The 26,678-nt window shown below is 38.9% G+C and overlaps 1 protein-coding gene across 1 annotated transcript in view; it reads right to left on the minus strand.

The window, feature by feature from the left end:
* Nucleotides 1–22,461: 22,461 nt before the first annotated feature.
* TMTC2 (transmembrane O-mannosyltransferase targeting cadherins 2) overlaps nt 22,462–26,678 on the minus strand; it is a 387,351-nt gene continuing 383,134 nt past the window's right edge. The window contains exon 12 of the mRNA XM_004417918.3: nt 22,462–24,861. Coding sequence (XP_004417975.2) covers nt 24,682–24,861 — 180 coding nt within the window. The 3' untranslated portion in view covers nt 22,462–24,681. The remainder of the gene's footprint in view (nt 24,862–26,678) is intronic.

The raw sequence follows: 26,678 nt of genomic DNA on the forward strand, positions 1-26,678 counted from the left end.
AATCGTCTGAGCCACAAGCAGGACCAAACAGATCTGGAATCAAACACTAGACTTTTGAGGGACAGGAGACATCACTGGGACAATCAGAGAAGTGACCAGCCTGGTAGAATATCATATCTTAATTAGGAGCTCCCCAATTACAAATTCTTATGAGAAAGTATCAATTTATCAGAGACTAGGTAGGGGCAGAGTCAGAAATGAAGAACTGTTAGTTTTATTGCTGCCCTATCATGCAAATACTTGAGTATTTTGTCACTGGATCACAAAATGAAGACTAGATAAATAAAATATTTTCACAATTCTATGTGAGGTGGCAGAGCTGGAAATCATAGGTATATGTTATTTGTTTCACCTAAAATGCAGAAATGTATGGTGTGTTAGATCTTCAAATTAGGACAGATCTAAGGCAAAGAGAGGTCAAGCTTTGCAAACAATCCATGACTTTTCATAAAAACATTTGTTTTCAACTTTGTCTATACCTTAGCAGCTGCTGCAAGTGTTCTACATCCTAGAAAAATAGTATTTATGCTATGTATATGTGCAGAGCTGAATAAACACATCTATAAATACCTCTCCCCAAAAAGTGTGATCTTAATGAAATGAGTTATTTTGTCTACCTAATCCTAAATCACTGAATTGATTGAATTCCCATATTTTGGCTAGTTGTTGTAGTAACTCTATTAATTACTTTACTGCCAGAACATCATTTTTTGACTATAAATCTGGTAAAGATAATGAAAACACAAGCAGTCTAAAGAGGCAGCTCTTCAAACCCACCAACTCTCTCACTTCCCTTGCTCTTACCCCAGTGCTGGTATAAAACATATTCCTTTCCTGCCCTCCTAAGAAATTTCTTGGGGCCAGTATCCAAGACCTTATAATTCACTCAAAAGCTAAAGTTATTGGCAAGGCAGCAGCTATATCCCCAAGAGTTTCAATAAATAATTCATTGAATTCATTCACTTCTAGAAGATCTGCTCAGCTCTGAACCTGGTTCTTCAAGACAGTGCAAATATTGCCTCAAAATTGAAGAGCTAGTTCAGCTAGGACCAACTGTTGGGAAAGCCAAGGCAGAAAGACAAATTTTAGTATATAAACACGGAAGTAGATTGTAAATGCCTGTTTGCTTGCAAATGTATTGCTGTCTTGCAGAGCACCTTTTGTAAACACAGGGTGGGAGAGGGAGGCAGAGCATCCCCAGACAGGGGAGGGAGTAGAAGTTTGTGGGCCTACAAGCAGGTCCTGGCAATGCCCCAGGGAAGAAGCAGATGACCGTTGCCTCTAGAGAGGTGAGGGAGGTCCAGAATCAGCGTTTCACCCATTTCCTCCTCTCCAGCTGATGTGCATTCACTTTTTCTCTGCAGAGCCTCACTGAATATGAAAGTATCAATTCCAGCGCCTTCTATTGAAACAAGCAGAACTGTAGTCAATTTAATGTTTGTTATGTGAGGAATACTATAACTTTCAGCAAAAATAATAGTCATTTGTGTGGCTTTGGCACACTGCCAGGTTTTCACCAAGCAGCTCCCTCTTCTTGCCACTCCTGCCCATCATCTAAGCTCCGGCATCCACCCTCCCCGGTTACCACAGAAACACACGCTGGACCAGCCCATGTCATCTCTTGGGTCTGGAGACTTCTGCCTCAGTGTCACTACTAGAGTGTGGGAGCCTTCATAAAGGCTAGGAGGCCACGTGCCTAGGATCCTATGTCACTAGGAGCAACACCTAAGCGAAATTTTTGCCTCTTCGTTGAACCTAACATGGTGTCTGTCAAAAGTATCTGATCGATCATTCTTTTCAATGTTCTGCATTTTCTATTTTGAATATAAGCCATATGTGGGAAGAAACTATATCTTTCTTGCTCACTATGTGCCTGAAACATGGTAGTGATTTAAGAAATATTTGTTGAATGAAGAAATGTTTAGGGGATGGATGGATGGATGGATAGACGGATTGATGGGTGATGGGCAGATACTTTCTCATAAGTGTTTGGCTTTCACAAAGCTCAATATTATTTGAAATGAATAATCCCAATATTCCTACAAAATGGCATTAAGGGTAGATGCTAATCACAGAAAGAGGAAGAAAGCCTTGTTAAACCTTCACTTTGACTCTACTAGGTGCAGTTAATGATATAAAAGGAAGGAAGGCCATTTAGGAGCTCTGTGTTTATTAAACTCACTAGGATTCCTAAACTGAGTATTATTCACATTATGTAATCTTAAAATTTTAAATTCTAGTAAATTAATATGTGAGCATGTTGCCAGAGTAAGAGATACTATTTGCGTCTTCACTGGGATCTGCCCTGTCAATCACATCTCTAAATACAATTACAGTAATTAGTGCTTGTAATCAATTTCCAGACCTCTTTGTTCCATAGACTGTAAAGGGCAGTTAAGGCATTTCATGAGTTAGACTATTGCAAAGACTCTTATAAATAATATCTTTTGCAGTGGTGGGCGTGTGCATAAGGAAGGGCAGGGAAGTCACCCTTTTATCAGGCTTTGATATTCTGTCAATGGGGCAGCAACATAATTAGAAGTATGTCTTTGAAAGTCAAAAATATAAAATAGTTCTCTCTCAGATGCCTTAGTGCCGCTACCATATTAGTTTTGTTGGCATTTGGACGGAAAAGAACTTCTGAGGCATTTTATTTTCTGTGAACTTGGGGCTACACATAAACACAATTCTTTTTCTTTTTTGATGAAGAGTCCCTGCTAACACTTAATAATGTGACCCTGTGCTATGAAAATACGTTCCCTGGCTGAAGAATGGACAAAGACAACATTCCAGGGCAGACAAGGCCAAAAAAATTATTATTATTATTATTGTTATTTTACCTCAGTAATACTAGTCTGAGGAAACTAGTTCCGTGGAAAATGTGTGTGGACCCGCACACACATATAAACAGCACCAGAAAACTGTAGAAACACCCACTCAGGGACCAAAGACGAAAACTTCTAGACTAATTAATAATACACCTCTTGGGGTTACTGGTACTCAGGAGACTGGCTATTCTAATGTGTTGGGTCTTGTTACATTTGTCAAAAGTTATACTGAAGATTCTTTCACCTGTATAGAGAAGGGCACAATAAAGAATTAAGAAACAAAATCTGCATTACCACCAGGAAAAAGAAAAAGAAAACTAGTGGTCTGATGAGACATGGTAAAAGAAATCATCTGTAAAACTGGTATTTTGATGAATTTTGGTGGCCACTTTTCCTAAAATGAAATAAAGACTTTAAGGAAATGTGATGTTGCACTTTGACCTTCACCACCCCGAAAGTTCCAGCACACTGAAAAATCTGTTCTCCTAATTTTGATCTTCATCTTTGAGATTGCAATCACCTCCCCGGACTTTCTTTTATGCATACAGTCATTATCCCCTTTTGTATCAGGTCTGTTGTAAATGTTCATTATAATCACTGCTGCTTAATTTAGCAGATGGTTGGAACTGAGCAACTCTTCTCAGAGAAATTAAATATGGTTATGTCATTTCTCAAGTTGATTTAAAAGAAGTAATTTGAGACCAAGGAATGTTTCAGTTTTAGTATTAGTTCAGAATCATTGCCATAGATGGTTTCTTTTCTTTGCTCCCATAATTTTGAATATCTGTGATGAACTGGGTTGGTCTTCCATTTTTTTTAGTTCTTGATGTTCTTCATTAAAGAAATAAAAATGAATAAATCATTGTACCCAAATCCCATGTTTTGCTACAGGATTCATCAGGAGCCCCAAAAGGGATTTTCCTATTATATTTGCACAGCACTGTTTCTCATCTGTTGTCAGCAAATACAAGGTGGATAGAAATTATTTCTTACACCAAACTGCTGGTACATGTTAATTCTACCTCCCATGAATACCTTACACTGCTCTCAAGATATGGGTGATCAAATACAATTAGCATGAAACAGAGAAGCTTCATCTAAAAAAATTCTCAGAATCTCCTACCTACTGAGAATGCCATCTATGGTTTTTGTTCAATGGATATTCAATCGGCAGAGGCCTGTCTTAGCAGGCTCACACATTTTGAAAGACCAGACACTGAAAAAGGAGAGATTGCTCGTAGTTTCAGATCTGTCTCTAAGTAACAGGGTCACTTCTCTCCACTCTAGGGGCTCTTCCAAAAAGGTAGTTATTCTAAACCAAGATGTCACCATTCATGAGGGCTTATTCTTATATGTTATTCAACCTTTTTGAACTTCGCATTTCCATGCTCTCCCAGTCTCTACTGTTCCTGTTGCTCTTGGGACTCCACAGGAAGGAAGGGAGGGGAATGTTTGAGAGTGTGCCTAGATGCTTGATTTAGTCAGGCGAGCTCATTGCTATGCCATTATGTTTTGTCTATAGAAGCTTTCTTCTGAGGAAGTAAAGGATCTTAATTTCAAATAGGAAGTAAGCTTTGCAATTCCCCTGTGAAACTGGAAAATTATATTAAACAGACAGGCATCTTCCAGGGAGTGTTGGGATTGTGATAGAAAGTCACTAGGACTTGGTTTGTGTTTGTGTCTGCCACTTGGCAGCACTTTAGATCCGTCTGTTTTATTATCCTCTTCATAACCACGAATTATGACCATGAAGATTAATGAAATAATGTATGTATATATATATTCATATAAATAAAATAAGGTGCATATATCCCACATATATTTGGAAGTTCTCTATGAATGATAAAAAAACTGTTTGTGTAAAAGATATTTTTAACACTATTATTGTCAGTAAGCTCTCCCCTCTCTGCAGAGAAGTTGAGAAAAAGGAACGATAAGATGCCATCAGCGGGCATCCTTGTGCCTTGCCTCAGACTGTTTTCTCTACTGCTGTTTCCCACTTTGGCAGCCCTCCTAAGGAGATAAAGGAACAGATGTACACACTCCTCCCTGCGCCTGGTCAGCTAAATGCCTTGTATCCCAATCACGAAGATGGCAGCAACCGTGGTGGTGATAAATAGCAGCTAAGCCTGGTGGAAATAGGTTTGCAGCAGGCTTCTCAAGAGAAATGTTCTCTCAGCCTGGCAGAGGGGAAAGAGCATAAGTTTTATAGTCAGACAAACTCATTTTCTAATCATGATTTATCTGCTTATCTATCAGCAGTTGAATCCTGGGCAGTTACTCAATCCTTGTAATTCTTGTAATCTGGGTTCCCTCCTGCTAAATAAGAAAGACTTAAACTATCTTTCAGGATGTGGTAAGGGTTAAGTGAGAAAACTAAGTGAAGTTTCTGACACAGTTTCGATCACGTAGTAGGTCTTTGATACACAGTATATCCTGTCTTTATCCCATCCCAAATGCTTCTATTCTTTTGGCGGCATCCAAGAAGCTATCAAAAACATTCATTGCAGACCCCACCTCTCTGGACTCCCCACCTCACCCCACCAAAACCGGCATCTCCCCTAGAAAAAGTATATTGTTTTTCTTCCTATGATCTTCAATGACATTCATTGGAAAAGTTATCCTTTTGTCATAATTTCATATGATCCAAAGTAGCTTTCCAATTAATTCTTTATTAGAATTATTTGTTTTGCAAAACAGAATGAGGGGATAAAAAGCTAGAGAGCTCCTGTCTTTTTCCTTTACACTGAAGTATTTCTGTTTAAGTTTTTATTTCAAACTTAGTTTCATTTGAAACCAAGGCAAAGCTTTTCATCTGTAACCCCTTCTTTTATAAGGATTTGCAAACTTTTATAGTCAGTTTTGCTGATGGTTTACATTTATTTTACTTTAGTTCCCTAGTGGTTATGCCCAGAATACGATTAGTTGTGTGATTCAGAGATAAAATCTTCGGGGAAACACTCATAGAAGACTAGTGGTTACTAAAATTTCACGTGATAAATGAGTCAATTTAAAGAATCAGAATTTTTGAACCATATGAGACTGTAAAAATCACTTACTTTGATACCTTATTTTTGAACAGCTCTCATTATAGAATATTTTCAAATGTGATGGAGTGTTCTGCTAAATGCATTACATATATTATTTAAATTCCACATTATCTCCATTTAACAGATACAAAAACTGAGGATATGAAAGGTTTAATAAATTTTCCAGGGTCAAGTGGCAGAGAACTACCTAGAGATTGCTGATTCTTAATCTTGGCTTTTTCATTAAGCAGTGATGTGTCGCTTTATGTGCGAGGAAACTGAGACTAAGGGTTCTTCATTGGTTGGAAGAGGGTGATGGAGTAGGAGTGAAACGTTTGGGCTCCCGAAAACCCAGTGCAGTCTTCCTTTTGACCTTATTGCCTGCTAAGATGTTATAAACGGGCTTCTGTCATATTTTTCTTGAGGGATTTCGTTTAATACTGAAGAATTAAACAAAAATACAGTTCCCTGTTTTTTTACTTTGTCTCAATTTTCCATTTGTATTCATGTTTTCTTTTTCAAAATTCTGCACTTCTATTTCCATTGTATCATTTCTTTTCATTACATAGGGCTTTTCAATCTTCCTTCCTTATGGAATAGGTAAGGGATGAATGAATGAATGAATGAATGAATGAATGAATGAATGAATGAAAATGTAAATAGCTCTATAGACAAATGGAAAAAGCACAAATAAAATGAAATAGTTTAGAGCTATGAAAAGTGTGTATCTTAAATACCAGGTGATGCTTCTTGTCCTCTCCACCCCATATGTAACTCTGTCTCGTACTCTGTAGCATCACAGTCCACTGTGTATCCTGGAGAGATACAGCCAGGCTGTGGCCCATGGGAAGTAACCAGGGACACTCTAGGTACTTTTACAGCAATTGTGTGAGCCACCTTGACTTGTTCTGCTGTTTTTACCCACTGTTTAGCTGGATTCAGGTCCTGATTCAGGGGTCTTTTCCCTGGCCTTTGAGTCTACCTCCAGTGCTTGGACTTGATGGCTGAGCAAGGTTGACTCTCTGAACTTGGGTCCTCCCAGCTTTTGACTGGAGCCTTCTGCTCCTTTCTTCTTCAGGATCCATTCTTCTCCTGATACCAAGCCTATCCCGCAGGTCTCAAAATCCTGCTCCCTACCTGATGGAGAACTGCTCAAGACAAGTCTGTACACCTGACTAATCAGACACATTTCCCCATGGCAGTGATGATTTTATCCATGTCTCTCCACCATCACATGGTCTCCTCATGGCAGCAAACATTAACGCACACAAAACACAATTTTAAAAATTCCAGGAGGTCAGAGGGTAAAGAATGTGGCAAAAAGTGAAATAAAAGTCTTGTTTGTATGAGCAGCAATGGTGACATGGGTACAATAGACATAGCTAATCACTTGATCACACAGCATCAGGGATCATCTTGAATTCAAAGGGAAAAGGAGTAGAAGGGTATTGCAACATTTATTTTATCTTCCAAATGCCTATGGTCCGCGCTCCTGCTACACTGCCTTCTCTCTTCCAGCCTACACCTACGGCCTCATGGGGAGTTCCCAATGCTCAGTTGACAGAGGAAGAGATTTGGGCCTGGTTTACAGATAGCTCTGCATGATATGCAGGAACTTCTCAAAAGTGGACAGCTACAGTTGTTACCACACCAGGTCAGTTTTTGCCCGCTGCCCAGAAAGCCAAACGCCAAGATGAAGAGATTGCAGCAGAGAGAGAGAGTTTATTAATCACAAGGCAGCCAAGTGAGGAAACAGGAGAATGAATCTCCAATCCACTTCCCCAAACTTAGGGACTCAGGGATATTTATGAGGTAGGGGACAAGGTGGTCTGAAATGATTGGAGGTGAGGAGAGGTGAGGTAATTGATGATCTGTGCAAGCGTAGTCAGGCTTCATGCCTCTTCGTAGGATGCATGTCCATAGAATAGCAGTGTTAGCATGCCCTGAGAGTGGAGTTTTAGCCTCTTTGACATCAAAAGGTCGCTTATCAGACATATGTCTGCATGGGCCCAGTTGGTGGGTTGGTGGTCTCAATGGGCCTGAAGTGGACAAGGGGTTCCAATTCCTGAAAAAAAATAGCTCAAATACCCATTACCATGGTGACCCAGGTTCCAGGGAGATGTTACCTATAGGAAGCTGGTGGGAGTCAGATAGCATATTGCCTAAACAGCACAGTTAACAATGCGTAAGTTTATCATGCAGATTTAAGTCCTCACCTTCTGTTCTGATAAGTTTCTAGGTAAGGCCATCCCCCACTTCTTCCTGGTACAGGGAAGAAGATACCTTTACAAATAGAGATTTCCTTTACAAATGTAAATGTCTCTTACAATGGGTAACCAGAACTAAGAATGGGTTTAGCAAAGATCCTCCCAGATACCTGGAGATGTCTACAGTGATGGCCTGTTCTGGGCGCAGGCCTCCCATCCCAAACTCTTTTGGTCAGTTAGTGGCGGTGGGGGTCAAAATGTCTTTCAGGCAGACACATATTTTGAGGTGGCCAATTCTGACCAGTTATTAGCTGGTAGTAATTAGCTGCTTAATCATCAGTAGTTATTAGCTGCTTAATCATCAATGGCTAACTGTTTGCCGGTTTCACAGCACTACAGCTCATCTCTGGGACCCCCATGAAGGACAGTCGTGAAGGGAAATCCTCCCAGTGGGCAGAACTTTGGGCAGTGTGCCTGGATGTTCACTTTACTTGGAAGGAGAAATGGTCAGATGTGCATGAATTACATACCAATTCATGGACTGTGGCCAATGGTTGGCTGGATGTTCAAGGACTTGGAAAGGATATGATTGGAAAAATTGATCACAAGGAAATTTGGGAAAGAGGTATGTGGATAGACCTCCCTGAGTGGGCAAAAAAAGTGAAGATATTTGTGTCCCGTATAAATGCTCACCAAAGGGTGACTTCAGCAGAGGAGTATTTTAATAATCAAGTGGAAGATATGACTTGTTCTATGGGTACCAGTCGGCCTCTTTCTCCAGCCACCCCTGTCATCACTCAATAGTCTCATAAACAAGATGGCCATGGTGGCAAGCATGAAGGTTATGCGTGGGCTCAGCAACATGGAATTCTACTTACCAAGGCCAACCTGGCTATGGCCACTGCTGAGTGGCCTATCTGCCAGTAGCAGAGACCAACACTGATTCTCTGACATGGCACCATTCCCCAGGGTGATCATCCAGCTACATTGGCAGGTTGATTACATTGGACTGCTTCCATCACAGAAGGGGCAGTATTTTGTCCTTATTGGAACAGACACTTACTTGGGCTATGGATTTGTCTTCCCTGAAATGCTTCTGCCAAAACTACCATGTGTGGACTTACAGAATGACTTATCCACTGTCACGCTTTACAGTGCTTCCGATCAAGAAAGTCACTTCACAGCAGATGAAGTGTGGCAATGGGACCATGCTCATAAAGTTCACTGGTCTTGCCATGTTTCCCACCATCCTGAGGCCACTGCTTGGATAGAATGGTAGAATGGCCTTTTGAAGACGGTCACAGCAACAGCTAGATGGTAATACCTTGCAGGGTTGGGGGTAGGTTCTCCAGAAGGCTGTATATGCTCAGAATCAGCATGCAATATATGGTGCTTTTTCTCTAATAGCCGGGATTCATGGGTCCAGGAATCAAGAGGTAGAAATGGGAAAGTCATCACGCATTACTACCCCTAACGAACCACTAGCAAAATTTTTGCTTCCTGTTCTCCTAACCTTATGCTCTACCAGCCTAGAGATCGTAGTTCCTGAGGAAGGAATGCTTCCACCAGGAGAAACAACGATTCCACTGAACTGGAAGTTAAACTGCCGCAGGACTACTTTATACTGCTCCTGCCTCTGAATAAACAAACTAAGACAGGAGTTACAGTGTTGACTGGGGTGACTGATCCCAACTACCAAGGGGAACTGGACTACTACTCCACAACAAAGGTAAGGAAGAGTATGTCTGGAATATAGGAGATCCCACAGGGTGTCTCTTGGTATTACCATGCCCTGTGATTCAGGTCAATGGAAACTACAACAGCCCGATCCAGGCAGGACTACTAATGGCCCAGACCCTTCAGGAATGATAGCTTGAGTCACCCCACCTGGTAAAGAATCAAGACCAGCCTAGGTACTCAATGAAGGCAAAGAGAATACAGAATGCGTAGTGGAAGAAGGTGGTTATAAATATCAGCTATGACCACGTGACCAGTTACAGAAACAAGGACTGTAATTGTCATGACTATTTCCTCCTTATTTTGTTATGAATATGTTTGTGTGTGTGTGTATCAAATATCATTATTTTCTTCCTTCTCTGATTCCCTTATCATGTAACATAAGACACATTGACTTTATATCATAGTATTTAAGTATTGTTAATTTACATCATTGTATTTAAGTTATGGGATAGCAAGAAGGAGAGTAAACATCACTTGAGGACTTTACCTCCTCTTCTGGAGAAGGTGCTTGTGCACTTGTGGTTATTTGCAGGATAGTTGTATGATGTTCAGCGGAATTATGACCTTTTTATGTGTCAACTTGACTGGGCCACAGGGTACCCAGACTTTTGGTTAAACACTATTCTGAGTGTGTTTCTGGATGAGATTAATATTTGAATTCATAGACTGAGTAAGCAGAGTGGGTAGGCCTCATCCAATCCATTGAAAGCCTGAACAGAACAAAAGGCTGAGTAAAGGAGAATTTGCTCTCTTGGCCTGTCTTCCAGCTGACACATCATCTTCTCCTGCCTTAGACTCAGACTAGACTGGAACTTGCACCATTGGCTCTCCTGGTTCTCCAGCAGATCCTGGGACTTCTCAGCCTCCATAACCTCATGAGCCAGTACCTTATAATAAATCTCTGTATCTCTCTGTATATATCTCCTACTGGTTCTGGTTCTATTTCCTGGAGAACCCCCTACTAATATACTTGCTTAACATTTCATCACTATTTGTCATTATACAATTATTTGTGACATCATTTATGGTCTGACTACATGTCCCCTGAGTGTGGGGATAGTAAGTAATATCTATTGTTATTATTATTGTATTGTAACAATTACAAAACCATCCACAACAAGAATAATAATATCCAACCCTTGTTTTATTCCAGGCACTGTTTTAAGTACTTTAAATGTACTAATTGATGCAATTCTTACAACAACTTTATGAGTTAGATATTATTATGATCCCAATTTACTAATAAGGAAACTGAGGCACAGAGAGGTTAGTTAATATACTGAAAGTTACATAGTACAACTGCAGCCAGGACTTGAAATCTAGCAGGCTGGACCTAGATCTCCATTATGCAAACTGCATCTTGTGTTATTATGTTTGGAATCCAAGAATGGAGGGCAGGGGTTTTCTTCATACTGTATTCCCTGCACCTAGTGCATCAGAGAAGCAGCTTGAAAGTATGATAGTAAGAAAGTAGGTAGTATCCTGAAACTAGACCTACTGGATAAGAATCCCAGTCCTAACTCAATCATTTTAACTGTGTGATTTGGGGCAACTTACTTAACTCCTCTGTGCCTCAGATTTTTCATTTGTGAAATGGGAATGACAATAGGATTATTGTTAGGATTAAATAAATCAATACTTGTAAAGTGCTTAGACTAGTATCTGGCATTTAGTAAGTACTCAATAAATGCTAACTTTTAGAATGATGCTGGTTTCACTTATCACTTTATCCCCACCCCCTAGAAAAAGCATATCATAGGCACTCAATAAATATCTGATAAACTAAAGAATATATTTGTTATGGTCCACGTTGTACTCTTTTATCTGCAACGGTGCTGCCTCCTTTCCTTCCCTGCATCCCTTCACAACCTATAATGTATGAGGCACTGTGCTAGAGGCTAGAGTGACAGGGGTGAATGAGACATGGTGTTGTCCTTAAGGCATCCAGAGATGAACACATACTCTGACATAACACACATAATATAGTGCATGAATGGAATAACATTCTAACCTCAACATTAGGGGAGAACAGAGAACATATGGAGCATCTAACTCAGGTGGAGGGGAGGTGGGGTGGAGGGGAGGAGGGCGCCACTACTAACAACAATGTAGATGACCTTCTGCTTGAGCTACTTGTAGTAACGAAGGGAAATAAACTATTCTCATAACCATTTCCCCAAATATCAAGATAATGATGCTGGGGACCCTAGATTGTTACAGGTGACTGAACTCAAGTGTGACTTTACCTGTGGAGAGGTTAGATGGCTACGTATTTATTGTGTATTGAAAGACTACCAGGAAGGGTCCTCCGGCCCCCACAACTCTTCTTATATAATTGAGACCAAATAGGTTCTGTGCCTATAGGAAAGAAAGAGGAGGGCATGTCAGTATGGAAGGCATTTGCCTGTAAGTGACTGAATGCCCAATGAAATGTGCTCTCCAGACAAAGATAGCTCTTCTCACATAACAGGAAGTCTGGCGGGTATTGGCCTTGGTTCTGCTGCTTAGCAATTTTATCAGGAACATAGATCCTTTCCTTTCCCCTAGGGTGCTGCCTTTTACTTTTATATTCATCACTCCATGGTTGCAAGATGGCTGCTCTCACATCCAGATTTCACTTTCATATTCAAGACCTGAAGGGGAGTTAAGATGCCAGTCTTTTAATGAAGAAAGCAAAGACTTTCCAGAATTTTTCCTAGCAGATCTCTGCTTGTGTTTCATTGTCACATGGGCAATGCCAGCTGGATTGGAGCCTGGAAAAGCAAGACACAGGAGTATCACGATTGGCTTAGACCAAGGGTCGGCAAACTTTTTCTGTAACAGGCCAGATAGTAAATATTTTAGGCTTTGCAGCCATACGGTCTCTGTTGTAATCACTCAATCCTGCCATTCTAGCACGAAAGCCACCATAGACAATACATAAATGATTGAGGGTTGCTGTATTCCAATAACACTTTATTTATAGACACTGAAATTTGATATAACTCTCATATTATGAAATATTATTCTTTTGATTTTTTCCAACTATTCAAAAATGTATAAACCCATCAGAGCTCTTAGGTCATACAAAAACAGATGGCAGGCCTGGTTTGGTCCATGAGCCCTTAGTTTGCTGACCTCTGGCATGGACCAATGACAACCCATCAACTGAATCTGGGCAACAAGCTATGACAAAGTCGGTGTTCTAGTAGTTTTAACAGTTGTCTCTAAGGGAGAAACAAATACCGGATAGGCAACTAACAATGCTGTGATAAAGGGTAGGTTTAATTTTCTACGTAAAATTGGACATATAAAGTTATTTGGCATATTATCAGGGCATAATATTTTAGTTCCTTTCTCTTTCTTCCACTTTAATCTAGAATCCTTTCTTATTCATAAAAGCCTCTTCTCTGCTTCATTAGAACAGCTGGTACCCAGACTCTGGTTTTTAAGTAATTAACTTAGGAAAGTATTTTGGGGGGTATCTATATTTCAATCAACATGAGATTGATTACCTCCTGATGCCACACTCTAAGAGAAAACTGGAGAGTCTAAAATTATGAATTAGCGACTCTATTCAAGTTTCATAAATGTTTCAAAGTATTCTTCCCGGGCTTCCAGTGGTGAGGGGAATGCAAATGGAATCCCAGCATTGAAAAAGATATTCTGCAGTCTGCTTTGACCTGATCTCATTATACATTCTCCACTTACAAGAGAGAGAAGGAAAAAAAAAGATTTGCAGCAAGCAAAAAACAGACTCCCACTTTATACATTTAATTACAAAGGCAATTTCCTTTATAGCCTCCTTACAGGAATACCTCTTAGCGTGTTGCCAACAGTATCACATCTTGTTTATTCAAAGGTTATGTGTGAATGAGAGCTTTTTGATATTAATCAAGCAATTTGCTAGCAATGCTGGGAAAAGGAAAATATTAGCTCTATCCTGAAAAATGAAATAGCCTATTAATCAAGTTCACTCTATTGAAGACAATTAAGGGGAGAGAGAGGGCAAACAGTCCCTTCAGATAAGAAATTCCTAAACTGATGAAGTTTTTAATAGGGTGTGGCATAGACTTCTGCACCGAAAGTGATTAAGTAAACTAACTTCAATCACCTTACAAATTATGTATATCAGGTATTTATGGATTCAAAGGTTACTGTTTATTATTAATTGAAAAAAATCCTACTGAATGTACCAAATTCAAAAGCAAAATTCTTGCATATGGACTATGCTATTGGTGTTCATTTATTATCTCCAGTTAGAGTTAAAAGGTGAAATAGAATGTGCATGTTCTTAAATATCTGTCTCACTTTTTGGTTCCCTCAGCAGCACACTCTTTGTTGATTTGAGATTGGGTCTCCATCAATCAAAATTAAATTCTGCAATAGGAGGCATTTAAAACTATTTGTATAAATGTAGATGAATGAGATAAGGTTGCAAGATAGGAGATATGAAAAATAACAGTTCTGAGGCAATCTGGTTCCTAAGGAGAGGGTCTTTTTTCTAGCATGATGAATTGCAAAAATCCATTAGTCAAACACCAACAAAGAGTTAAGTTTTATAAGCCAGGCATTATCTGAATTAGTGAATAACATTAAACCTGCATGAGAGAAAAGAGAAAAAAATGTTTCACAATATTGCCTCCTATTTCTCCAATTTATTTGCAAACTTTATTATTATTAAAATTAAAAAATGGTATGATGTTAGCCATCAGGGAAACGCAAATAAATACCACGTGAGATACCACTTCACATACTCTAGGATGGCTATAATAAGAAAAAACACAGGAAATATTAAGTGTTGGTGAGGATATGGAGAAATTGGAACTCTATACACTGCTGGTGGGAAAGTAAAATGGTGCAGCCACTGTGGAAAACAGTTTGGCAATTGCTCAAAAAATTAAACACAGAATTAACCTATGACCCAGCAATTCCACTCCTAGGTATATACCCAAAAGAACTGAAAACATATGTTTACACAAAAACTTGTACACAAATGTTCATAGCAGCACTAGTCAGAATATCCAGCAAGCGGAAAGAACTCAATAACAAAAGTGGTATGATGGAATTTTTAGTTCTAAAGAAATTTTCATATATTTTTGAAATTATAGGTAATCATCATCGAACATTTCTAATACATCTTTATAAGACCACGTAGTGGAGAAAAAAAATATATATATTAACAGCAGATGTCAGAGTCACCTATTAAGGGAGGAACTGTCTGATGAGAGTGGGAATCTTGTACTCAAATGCCTCTAGAGGCCAGGCAGAAGCAGGAGTGGTGGGGACAGTGACATTAAAGAGAGTGAAGTCCTATCTGAATGGAACAGCAACTGCCTATAGAGATGTGGCCCCCAGTTGCCAGATATTTTGTATTTCAAGAAAAGCCAGAAATCTAGTTGTGTGTTTTTTTTTTGGAAGACTCTAGATTCCTAAATATCTGTTCACATTTTTCAAATTCAGCCTGTAGGCTACCAGTTTAAAACTCTGTTTTAGGAAAACTCCTGGATAATCTGCTTTCCATACAGTAGGACAGATCTGGAGGCCTTTGCATAAGAAGGTAACAGGAGTTTTGAGATTGGGGTGAGTGCAGGAGAGAGCACTGCCCAGGAGGGGTCTAAGGCTTGTGGAAATGGGTAACCAGTGAGAAATTCCACTTGTCAGGGGTGGCTAGAGGAATTTTGAGAACAAGGATGATCAATATTCAATTTTAAGTTATTTGATTAAAACCACTCTGCCATCGCAAACCTTTAAAGCCAGCCAGACACACGAAGGCCTGTGGGATGGGTTTTGGGGGGAATCAGCAGATAGTCTGCGTTCTGTGACTGGTGAATGGTGGAGCAAAAGGAAGAAAAAGCCAAGAGAGAACAGCAGAAGCAGGGGCTCAGAGCCTCAGGATGTGAGAGGCAGGTATTCACAAAAGCTGGGGAACAGCACAAACATCCCACAGAAGATGGGGTGGCCAAACACTAGGCTGAGCTCTGCCGACACCTGGATTGCAAGGGAAAGCTTCAAAAGGTACAATATTTTAAATAGAAGCAATTAATACCAAATTCCTAGTACTGACAAAAAAAGAAAGATAACAACGTGGTTGGACAAAGGCTAAATTATTTTTGTGAGCCCATGTAGTCTTACAATTGAGTGATCCTCTCCTCCTTTCCCACTCTGCTCACCACGTAGGCATGTAGTTGGAATCAGTCACCAGTCAGGAGTGGAAGTCTTTCAGATGGAAACACTCATCCATCCTATCTGATCCGCAGAGACTAAAGGAATAAGAATGGGGAGCAGGATGCCCCTAGTGTCTTGATTGTGTCCATACCCCTCAATGCCGGCCCAGGGTTTAGATTAAAGTCATCAGATTAGGAGAAAGACCTGCTTTCCTAGTGAATGTGATCTTGGAGGAGTCACATGGCCATTCTGAGCTTCTCTTCCTCATCTGGAGTTTGGATTTGAGCATAATTATGTTTCTCCTGTCTACTTGCCAAATTGTTTTCAAGAGCTAAATATAAAAAGTATGAAGTCTTTTGAAAACTGTGGAATGCTCTGCATGCAAAAAAATATAATTACAACAGGAACAAAATCTTGAGAGTGAAAGAATGAAATAAAACTCTGTTCATTCAGATTTATATCTTTGGGAAGGGCCCCAATGCCCCGATATTCTAAGGAGCAAGTTGAATGGGGTTGCCAAGTAAAGGGATACAATGTCACCTGGGGAGCTAGGGCTGGAGAAGAAAGGTGATACAATTGGGTGTTCCAGGGGTCACCTCATTTTCATCAGTGCTCACAATCATTGAGTGTGCTGCCTCCAGCATTAGAGAATTTGTATTGCTTGATCATTTGGCTAATTCCTCCAAGACGAAATACATTTAAAACTAAGATATTTAAAGGGCAACTTGCCAATTTTTCTTATCCTGAAAATGGAGAGCTACACATCCACATTTGTCCTATCTTCTCTTTATCTGAGTGCTGTTTCTTTTCCAGAATAAGGAGGGGAATGTGCCCTATATAAGGAGTGATGTGATGAATCACAGTGGCAGCTTGATTGTGACAGGCACAGGAGAGTGTGAAAAGAGATGTGCCAAGGTGTTTATAACAATATCTTAAGAAATGTCTGCTCTCGTCTCCTTTTGACTCTTGCTTGTCTGGATTGAAATCATTCACCTAGGGACAAAAGCTTTGATCTCACTTTACTTCCTCTGCTAATCAAAAACATTTCAAATTATGTCTCATTCCTCTTAATGACTTCCTATCCTAGAGGATCAAATGTACAGATGCTTACGTTTGGACTCATGTTTAGTTCTAGACTTCCCAGCCACATAGTGTGTGTGTGTGTGTGTTTGTGTGTGTGTGTGTCTGCAGGTATGTGTGCGCACACATGTGTGTGTTTGTAACAGACAGAAGGTTGGTGAAAGGGACTCAAATAGATTAGTCAATAACCATAAAGGCCAGCAGCAAATATATTTACTGTTTTTACAATAGGAAAATGACATGCTATTCATACTTTACAATGTTTCTCTGGTCCATAAAGAGCTTTCATCTAGCTACCAAGCTCCAAAAACCTTTAATTTCACATAGAATAGCTTCAGGTAAAATAAAGGAAAAAAAGCTAGCCCATTTCTTCAGGAAAGATCACATCCAATTTGGTTATATCTACTGGAATCTTCTACATTGTACCTGCTGCAATAGGCAAATGAACATTTCATCACTGGTGCATCACAGCCAGGTGAGAAGAAATAACCAAGTAGTGTCATCAGACATCAGGAAAGGATCTTCGGAAATGGTTTAATCTACCCTAACGCTTCTGTATACCACTTTTACTTAAACCAATTGGGTTTGGTTAATATGATACATAAATTTATCCTGAAACTAAGATTTCATGTGTTAAACCAGGGACCAAAACTGAATTGTAGTGAGATAGGAGTTTCAAGTAGTAATATTTTCCACGTATGCAATCCATAAAGAATCCATGATCAAGTCTTTCCTGGTAAGCTTTTTTTTTTAGATATCTTCCCTCTACTCCAGAGAAGAGATGCTTTCACAAACTATGGCTGGTTGGTATTGAGCTGTGCAGGATGTGACCTGCAGCTAGTACTCAACATTTTACCCCCACACTGGATCCACTATGAATGTGTAAGCTTAGCTCCAAACCACAGCTTCTTCATTTGTAAAGCGCAGAAGTCGAATCTAATGTTCTCTCTTCCTCTGTGATGTTAAGATTATGATTTCTACGAGTATCACTTTGCAGCCACTTGAGAAATAGCAGCAGACTGATTCATTTTCTGCATCACCCACAGAGCAAACTTTTGGAGCAAATAAAGTCCAAACAATAATTAGTTTTATAAACAGAAGTGACAACAAATTAACCAATAAAGTTCCTTGACTCACTTTACAGAAAGAGATAAGCTTTGCTGGTATATCTACATTTTATAAATATCATCACCAGGGTAATTGGGAGAGTTAGACCCAATGGGATATAATAAAATATAACATTGATGTACTTTTCCGTATTATATAATGAAAAATTATTCAATTAAACTTTAATAGAATACTATGTAGTAACATCAAAATATTTGGTGACATAAGACAGTTTTTAAAAAAATAAACTTTGAAACATCATAATTCCAGTGAAATTTCCCAAACTGTCATCATCAGGAAGTACAGGAAAAGGCACTTTTACAGAACAGTCGTCTATAACAAAAGAAACAAGATATCCAGACATTAAGCACAACAACATATCTAAAATAACACAAAAAGGATTAAAAATATGAAAACCTATTAAGATTAATTGGTTCTATGTAATTTAATAAGTTGACTAATGCAGAATTAAAAAGCTCATTATTACTAGAGTCAATAGGGTCAGTACTTACTAAATGAGATTAGAAGAAGGGCCCACATTAAAACCAAAGTTAATCACTTGTTTCCACTCTCCACACACATACACTCACCCTTCTCTTCCCTCTCCAATTCTGATTTTATGGTAATAAACGACATTTTACCCTATACGAGAGGAGTGTCCTGTTGAAAAAAAGTATTTTAATTCTTTCACTATATTTTTAGTATTTTTGGAAACAAATTAAATTGCTTGATTTCCCTCTCAATACATTTTTGAAAACTTTCATTATAGTCTCTAGCTGCTCAATGATATTACCAAGAGAAAGTTCTCAGATGAGTTATTTCATTCTGAGTCTTCTGGGATGGAAAAGAAAGAGACATGATAGAAAATTATTAGAAAAAGTGTTTCTAGAAGTCTTGAGCTATTACTTGAAATATAGAACTCTATTCTCTCCATCTGACTGGAGAATGGCTGATCGCTTTGTCTTGAATGCGTGATATTACTGTCAAATCCAAAGGAGGTAGGAGAAAATTAAATATATTTCAGATCAGGATAGCCAGTTCTGGTCTAGACTTCAAATTGGTGAACATTTTTCCAGCCCTCCCATCCTCCTCTCCTGTGGTTGCATTTTCCATTCTCTTACGTGTACAGTTTTCTTCCCCTACATTACAGTGGCCCAATCTTGGCAGATTATTGTGCAAGCAAAAAGGACACAGTCTCAAACTGTTCTAATCAAATCTTCCGCGTCTACAACAGAAATTTAATTATTGCTAACGGCAATTAACAGTCACTTTCCCCTGTGTCTATCATTTCTCTTTCCACTCTGCCTTTCTCCTTTTGGAAATCTCAAGAAACTTCTCCTAAATATCATTGTAGATAATATATTAACTTCTTAGATTCCTATAGGTATTTTTTAATGACCTCATCAAGTTATCTCATATATTTGTAACTTTCTCATTTGATCCAATGATTTTTTCCCTAAACAAAAGCTTTCTTTCCACTCATTGGAAGTAGACAATTAAATAACACTAACATTGGGGAGCGATTTTAAGGAGTTCAGAGAACGTTCTGAGAAACTTAGAAGAAAAACTTCACAGAAATTTCAAGTAAACAAGAAACTTCAAATCCCAGCAGCACTCCAGGGGGAAAAAATACATCTCAAATCGCTATGGAATAACAACAACAGAAAAGGCCAATATGTGGTGAAGTGGCAGATGGAATAAAAGCCAACTCAAAGGCCTCTCTGCTTGCATCCTCCAGGAAGACCACCCAAAATGACACAGTGAGAAGGTTCAAGTCCTGGTACACGTGCACCTTTCTCTACTGCAAAACTCAGCGTAACGGAGTTAGCACAAATGCATTGCCACCTCAGCTTGCTCTCTTCCTACAGTGTGTGGCGGCTCCAGTGCTTAAGCCAAGGTTTCTAGCAGTGCTCCTTCGGTAAACTAAGTTGAGTTTTAAATAGTTGGAAGCAAATTCTATAATATTGAAAATAATATTTAAATTAGGTAATCATATTCCAAAGGTATATACAAATGAATTGGAATTAATATACTTTTGTGCGTGTGTGTGAGGAAGATCAGCCCTGAGCTAATATCCGATGCCAATCCCCCTCTTTTTGCTGAGGAAGATTGGCCCTGGGCCAACATCTGTGCCCGTCTTCCTCTACTTTATGTGGGACGCCGCCACAGCATGGCTCTACAAGCAGTGCGTCGGTCCGAGCCCGGGATCCAAACCTGCAGACCCCAGGCCGCAGAAGCGGAGCATACAAACTTAACTGCTACGCCACCAGGCTGGCCCTGGAATTATTATACTTTTTAAATTATCCACAGAAACCCAGGTACTTTCTTGTAAGGAAAGAATAACCAAGACTTAGGTGCATTTCCTTTCTTTGTACTGGATATTTATACTATGTCAAAACTGTTGTCACTGAGGTGAAAATATCAATGAAAAGAGTCACTGAGTCCACAAATCTCAACTTTTTAGAAAGTGATTTTTAAAAATACCAAGTTGATCGTGAGCAAATAACAGATGTAATTTTCATTTATAGTGTATTTTATGTTCTTGTACTCAATAACAGTGGGCCAGGCTGGAGAAACAATGTCAAAAAAGAAAGACGTGGCCTCTACCTCCACTGGTTTCAGAGTGTCGTGCTGCAACCCGAGTTAAAACTATACCTTGATTTATAAAGAGAATCAATTATGCAATTACTTTCTATAGCAAGACCTCTTAATAACTGACATTTCTATAGCCTATTGTCTAACTGCCACTAACTAGTCTTGCGATCTTGGTTAAATCACTTAACTTGGGGGCCTTACATTCCTACAACGGAAAGTAAATGGGGTTAGCTACAAGTTCACTGCAGTCTTTTTTGGCTCTCACAATCTAAATTTTTTGATGTTTTCCATGCATTACCTCTGTTTTAGTCTGTTCAGGTTGCTATAACAAAATACCACAGACTGGGTAGCTTATAAACAACAGAAATTTATTTCCTACAGTTCCAGAGGCTGGAGGTCTGAGATTAGAGTGCGAGCATGGTCAGATAAGGGCCCTCTTCTGAGTTGCAGACTTCTTATTGTTGCCTCACATGGTGAGGCTCTCTGGAGCCTCTTTCATAAAGGCATTAATCTGATTCATGGGGGCTCTGCCCACTTGACCTAACCACTCTCCTATTCCCCCACCTCCTAATATCATCACCTATGGGCAATTAGATTTTCAACATATGCATTTGGCGGGGACATAAACATTCAGACCACAGCAACCTCCCTTAATCTTCATGATCATCTGCAGTGAGAGAGGTAGAGAATGTGATCTGTGGAAGATAGACTCGCTGGAGAAATGCCAAGGGGGATGAGAAACCTCATCTCCAGACTCCAGTTCAGTGCCTGAGTGCTCACGTGACACAGGACATGTGAGCATAGGACAACATGGGGACAGGCTTGCTGCTTGCTAGCTTTGTGACCTGGACAAGTTATTTCATACCTCTGAGTTCCGGTTTCCCTAACTGTAAAGCTGGAACACAACCTCACACATCCCTAGGATGTTTAGCATAAAATAAAATCTTTATAGCTATATTTTATCCTGTAATAAAGAAATTAGGCCATACATAATCACGTTATAACAACAATTTTAACAGACTATCCAATTCTCCATCTGTCAATTTGCACCTTGTCTAGGATCCAAGGTTTTCTTATAACTGACTCTTGAATGTGCCGCATCCATGTCTCAGCAGAATAGGGTTGCAGCTTTCCTCCAGGACCAAAACTAGAGAATCAGGTCTTCTAACTATGTCCAATGAAGCAGGGAATTGGCCCTACTTAGGAAATTTTTTAACACTTCTCCATAGTTCGTCAATAGAACAAAACAAAAACTGTGTCATCTTTTCTAAACATGGCAAATCTGATGATATTGGCAACCTTTATTATTATAACTACTAAAAATTAATGATCAGTTAATTATTGATTATACATTAGCCAAGATGTGTCTCTATTTAACTCTGAAGCTCTATCTTGTTAAAACTTTCTCCTAGTTCTGTTCAAATCCAAGAGAGGGTAAGTGTTGTTACTGCAGAAGATTTAAAAAAGGCTTATACAACATATTTGTTATCAATGCTTTATTGTTGAAAACAAAATTGAAATTCTCTGGCACATAAAACAATTATTTCTACAAAAGGAAAGCCTACAAATCTTGATAATTTATACAAATAACAGTTTCTCAAAAAATAAAATTTTAATTTAGTAAACTTGTCTTGTGCTCTATATTTTTAGCACTGTCTGCAATAATTCACCATAAATCCCTGAGCAGAGACATTTTTGACGATGTTCTTTAGCGCCCCCAGCCCTCCCCACCCCGAGTTGGTCAGTTACTAAGCCCAGCCCTGTAGTAAAAGATGTCAGGGACATTTCGTTATTAAAGATCCATGCATTTTATGACACAGGCCCAATTATTAATGCTACTTGGGAACTGGGTCAACATGAAGTGCCTCTACTGTGCAATCAGTGAACCTATTAAGAACCAAGTGTTTGAAAGGAAGAACAATAACAATAAAGACATAAAATGTTAAGACTAGGAAGTCATCATAGGTCAATAACTATTTAAATAAATAAAAATGTTAGATATTGAATTCATCTCTATATCCTTATATTAAATTCCTTATTTATTTTTGCAATTGCCAATGCACTAGAAGATGAAAAATACACGTCAACCCATGTTTTTGGTTTGACCATGGGTTTGTTGTTGTTAAATGTTAAATATCATACTGCAAACACAGTGATTTAGTTATAATTTAACTTTTGGCCCTTCAGTGAAATGTTTACAAAATAATATACATATTAGGAAGACCTTCTTATTAATGCCATCAACAAATCTCTCTCACTACATTTGCCCTTCTGACAAAAACACTAATGACATAGGAACACTACTTTAAATTTTTTATCCCGCTGTATTCAGATATGCAGCAAAACATAAAATATGGAGAAAATATTATACGATGTATTTGCACATCCAGCTTCCCTTTAACGGGGACGCTGATCATATATACATGGAGTGTGAAAGGAAAGGAGAAAAAGCTAATTTTCAGTTTCAAAGAACTGGCTTAACGAATCAAGTTTTGTTTTGTTATTTTGCTATGGCAGAATAATAAATAAATAAATATGTAGAATATTGTATAGCTACTTTCTCTAAGAAGTTGAGAGCCAACTGCTGTTTTACAAAGTTAATATTTAGTAGCAAAGTTTGACTGCAAGTCAAAAAAATCTTCAATAAATGTTTTTCTCTACTTCATTTAGTCTGTTACTCGTGAAATGATCATTGAAGTGGTTACTAACAAGTAATGAAATAAAATACCAAATTTGCTAGTGAAAAATGGTTTTCAACTGTGAAAAGCACTTGGCAGAAGATCTAGAAACACACAGGCTAATGTTACACGCTATTGCAGCTTAAAATAATTCATTTTTGATGTCTTTTGGGAAGAGCAAAAAAACTTATCAGCATTGCTGTTTTGGTATCTATCAGAAAATGATTAGCATTTCACACCAACAGTTTCCAAAATATAAAGTCATTGGCAACCATCATTATACACTCCTTTGCGCAGATTTGACTTTTTTGAACAGTAACATCTGGGAAGCACAAGACACCTTCCCTTTTGTCTCACAGCTGCTGGTTAGTTATTAGAACTGGACCACTTTTAAGCTTCTTTTTGATTTAATCCTTACATATGTATGCCCATTAACCAGGAACAGCCATTTTAAAAGGAAATTTCAAAAGCCTAAGAACTAATACAATGAATTTTCCTAGGCAGTTTTGGTGGAAAATGTTGGTGACATTAAAATAAAAAATGCCTGCCTGACACATCTAAGGCCTCCCCAGCCCCTCCTACAACACCAGTGTGAAACATGGTTAGCACTACTCTGCATATCTGCTCCAGAACATGAAAAGCAAATGATGCTCAAAAGAGTGAAGACTGACATAACCAAATCATAAAACGTTACGTGCACTAGTCAGGAAACAACTGTCGATTCTGAAAAATCCTGACACAGTATTAAAAAAATTGTTCTTTCTAAGTTTCACAAATTGAGAAGCAGGCTGTCCGAAAGAGGGAAGACAGCAGCGTCAGGACAACGGCCAGCCCGCTGGGATTCACACCACACTCCCATCACTCCCCATGAACACCTGACCTTAATAGTTTACCATGGCTGAACAGACACTCTGACTTCCTCTCACAGTGTTTAAGGAACAATATAATTTCTAAATTAGCTTTCAAAAACGAACAAAATTTGTAACTTAGCCCCCTCCCCCCTTAAGAATGCCAAAAGATTCCATTTTAAGTGCTCTGGTTTACAGTCTATGGGTAACAATTACATCCTTCAGGAGGTTTCCAATGTTCCCCTTTTTGGTGTTAACGGCTGTGCCAACAGCAAAGTGGATACTCCCAGAAGTGGCAGTGACCTCTGCCTTGGTCTTGAAGTCCAGACTAGCTCGTGTCATAGCACTGCTGGGAAGTTCTGTTCGTTGATGAAGCCAACTTGGAAGTATGGAGGAGGAGGAGGAGGCGTTGCCCTCCTGTGTCAGGTCTTGGAAGTCTTTAAGCCTTGCTTTTCCATGATGTTCCACAGTTTGCGGAGATTGGACTGCGTGATGACGTCATCCGGCTTGAGCTGCAGCGCCCGCAGGTAGTTGGCCTCCGCCTTCTGGAGTCGGCCATTAAGGTGCAGAATGGCCCCCAGGTTCATCAGAGCCGCCGGATACTGGAACCAGAGAGAGGAAGGAAAACGATTAAGAGGCCATTACAAGCTTTCCTTCATGGAAGACAAAAATCTTCATCCACTTATGCAAATGATTCCCTTATGTCTGCAGGCATTTTATGGAAACAATTTAGCAATTTATACAAATAGACAAAGATAACTAGGAAGGAAAAAAGTTTTCAAACAGCTGCTGTGTACTTTGTGCTTTAAATAAGGCAGGCAGCTAGAGAAATAGTATTCTTCTTTAACGAGAAAGCATAGGTTACATACGAAGACCTAGTAACTTAGTCAGACTGTACTTTTGAGAGAAAAGTTAAAAGTGATACAATGTCAGGTGGAAAGTATTAAACTTTTTTTTTCAACTCAATGCCAAGAATTAAAAATTAAGTGGGAAAAGTTGACAAATCTATGTCTACCCACTCTTTTCTTCCTCTCCTTAGCAATATTCCAGGCCATTTATGCAAACATAAATAAATAAAATAGGGCCGGCCCTGTGGCTTAGCGGTTAAGTGCCCGCGCTCGGCTGCTGGTGGCCCGGGTTCGGATCCCGGGCGCGCACCAACGCACCACTTCTCCGGTCATGCGGAGGCCGCGTCCCACGTACAGCAACTAGAAGGATGTGCAGCTATGACATACAACTATCTACTGGGGCTTTGGGGGAAAAAAAATAAATAAATAAAATTTAAAAAAATAAATAAAATATATTGTAAAATTTTAGGGTAAAAACCCTGAAAAAAAATTCAAGTACAACCACTAAAGTCCTTTCCAAATCTAACCCAAGTAGTTTAATGAAACAAAGTCCTTATTTTTAAGTCAAACAGTTTTTAAACTTCTAATGGTGAACGTTTACTGTAAATATAGCAAAATAAAAACACATCAAAATAGGGCCGGCCCCGTGGCTTGGCGTTTAAGTGCGTGCGCTCTGATGCTGGCGGCCCGGGTTCGGATCCTGGGTGCGCACTGACGCACTGCTTCTCCAGCCACGCTGAGGCTGCGTCCCACATACAGCAACTAGAAGAATGTGCAACTATGACATACAACTATCTACTGGGGCTGTGGGGGAAAAATAAATAAATAAATTAATTAAAAAAAAAAAAACACATCAAAATAGATAAAATATGGTACAGAAAAATGTAACCTTCATAAATTTTATATTATTTGTTTAAAAGTAGTTGAGTAATCCTCAAACGGAATTTTCTGTAATGTGTGATAACTGCAATACAAAGTTATCATGTGAAAGGCAAAGTTAAAAAAAAGTATGTTATATATCATTAGTTTAATTACTACAAGGGTTTCCATCCCAAAATTCTCAGACATTAGTTAACAACAACATAAGTCCTTCCCAAAGGAAAAAATATTTTGCTTGCTATCTACAAATAAGAGCTGTTCTGTTCTTGTCTTGTCCCTAGAACTTTCTGGCTAACAGAAAGCAGCTAATATTTGGCAGTTACATAAATGCATACTTCAAGTATCAGATAAAACTAAAAGTGCTTATGCTAAGATTATGTTTTCATTTTATAGACGGTATCAACTATTCACTGTCCTGGCAACCTTATAATACAGCCTAATTCACAATTATTTTTACAATTTAGTAGTTCCACAATTCACACATTTTTTAGCTTAATTCATGTGACTCTACTCTTTACTGTAAAAGAATTATTTCTGAACCAAAAACAATGCTGGGGAGAGGGTTGAATAGTTCAGAATAAACCAACTTGGAAAAAATGATCAGACTAGGATTTTAAGAGATCTGGATTGAGTTCTTGCTCAACAACTGACTGTGACCTTGGTGAGGTCCCCTAACATATCTGTGCCCCAAT

Source organism: Ceratotherium simum, chromosome 25, assembly GCF_057802395.1.
Source record: "Ceratotherium simum simum isolate JZ-2026a chromosome 25, ASM5780239v1, whole genome shotgun sequence".
NCBI lineage: Eukaryota > Metazoa > Chordata > Mammalia > Perissodactyla > Rhinocerotidae > Ceratotherium > Ceratotherium simum.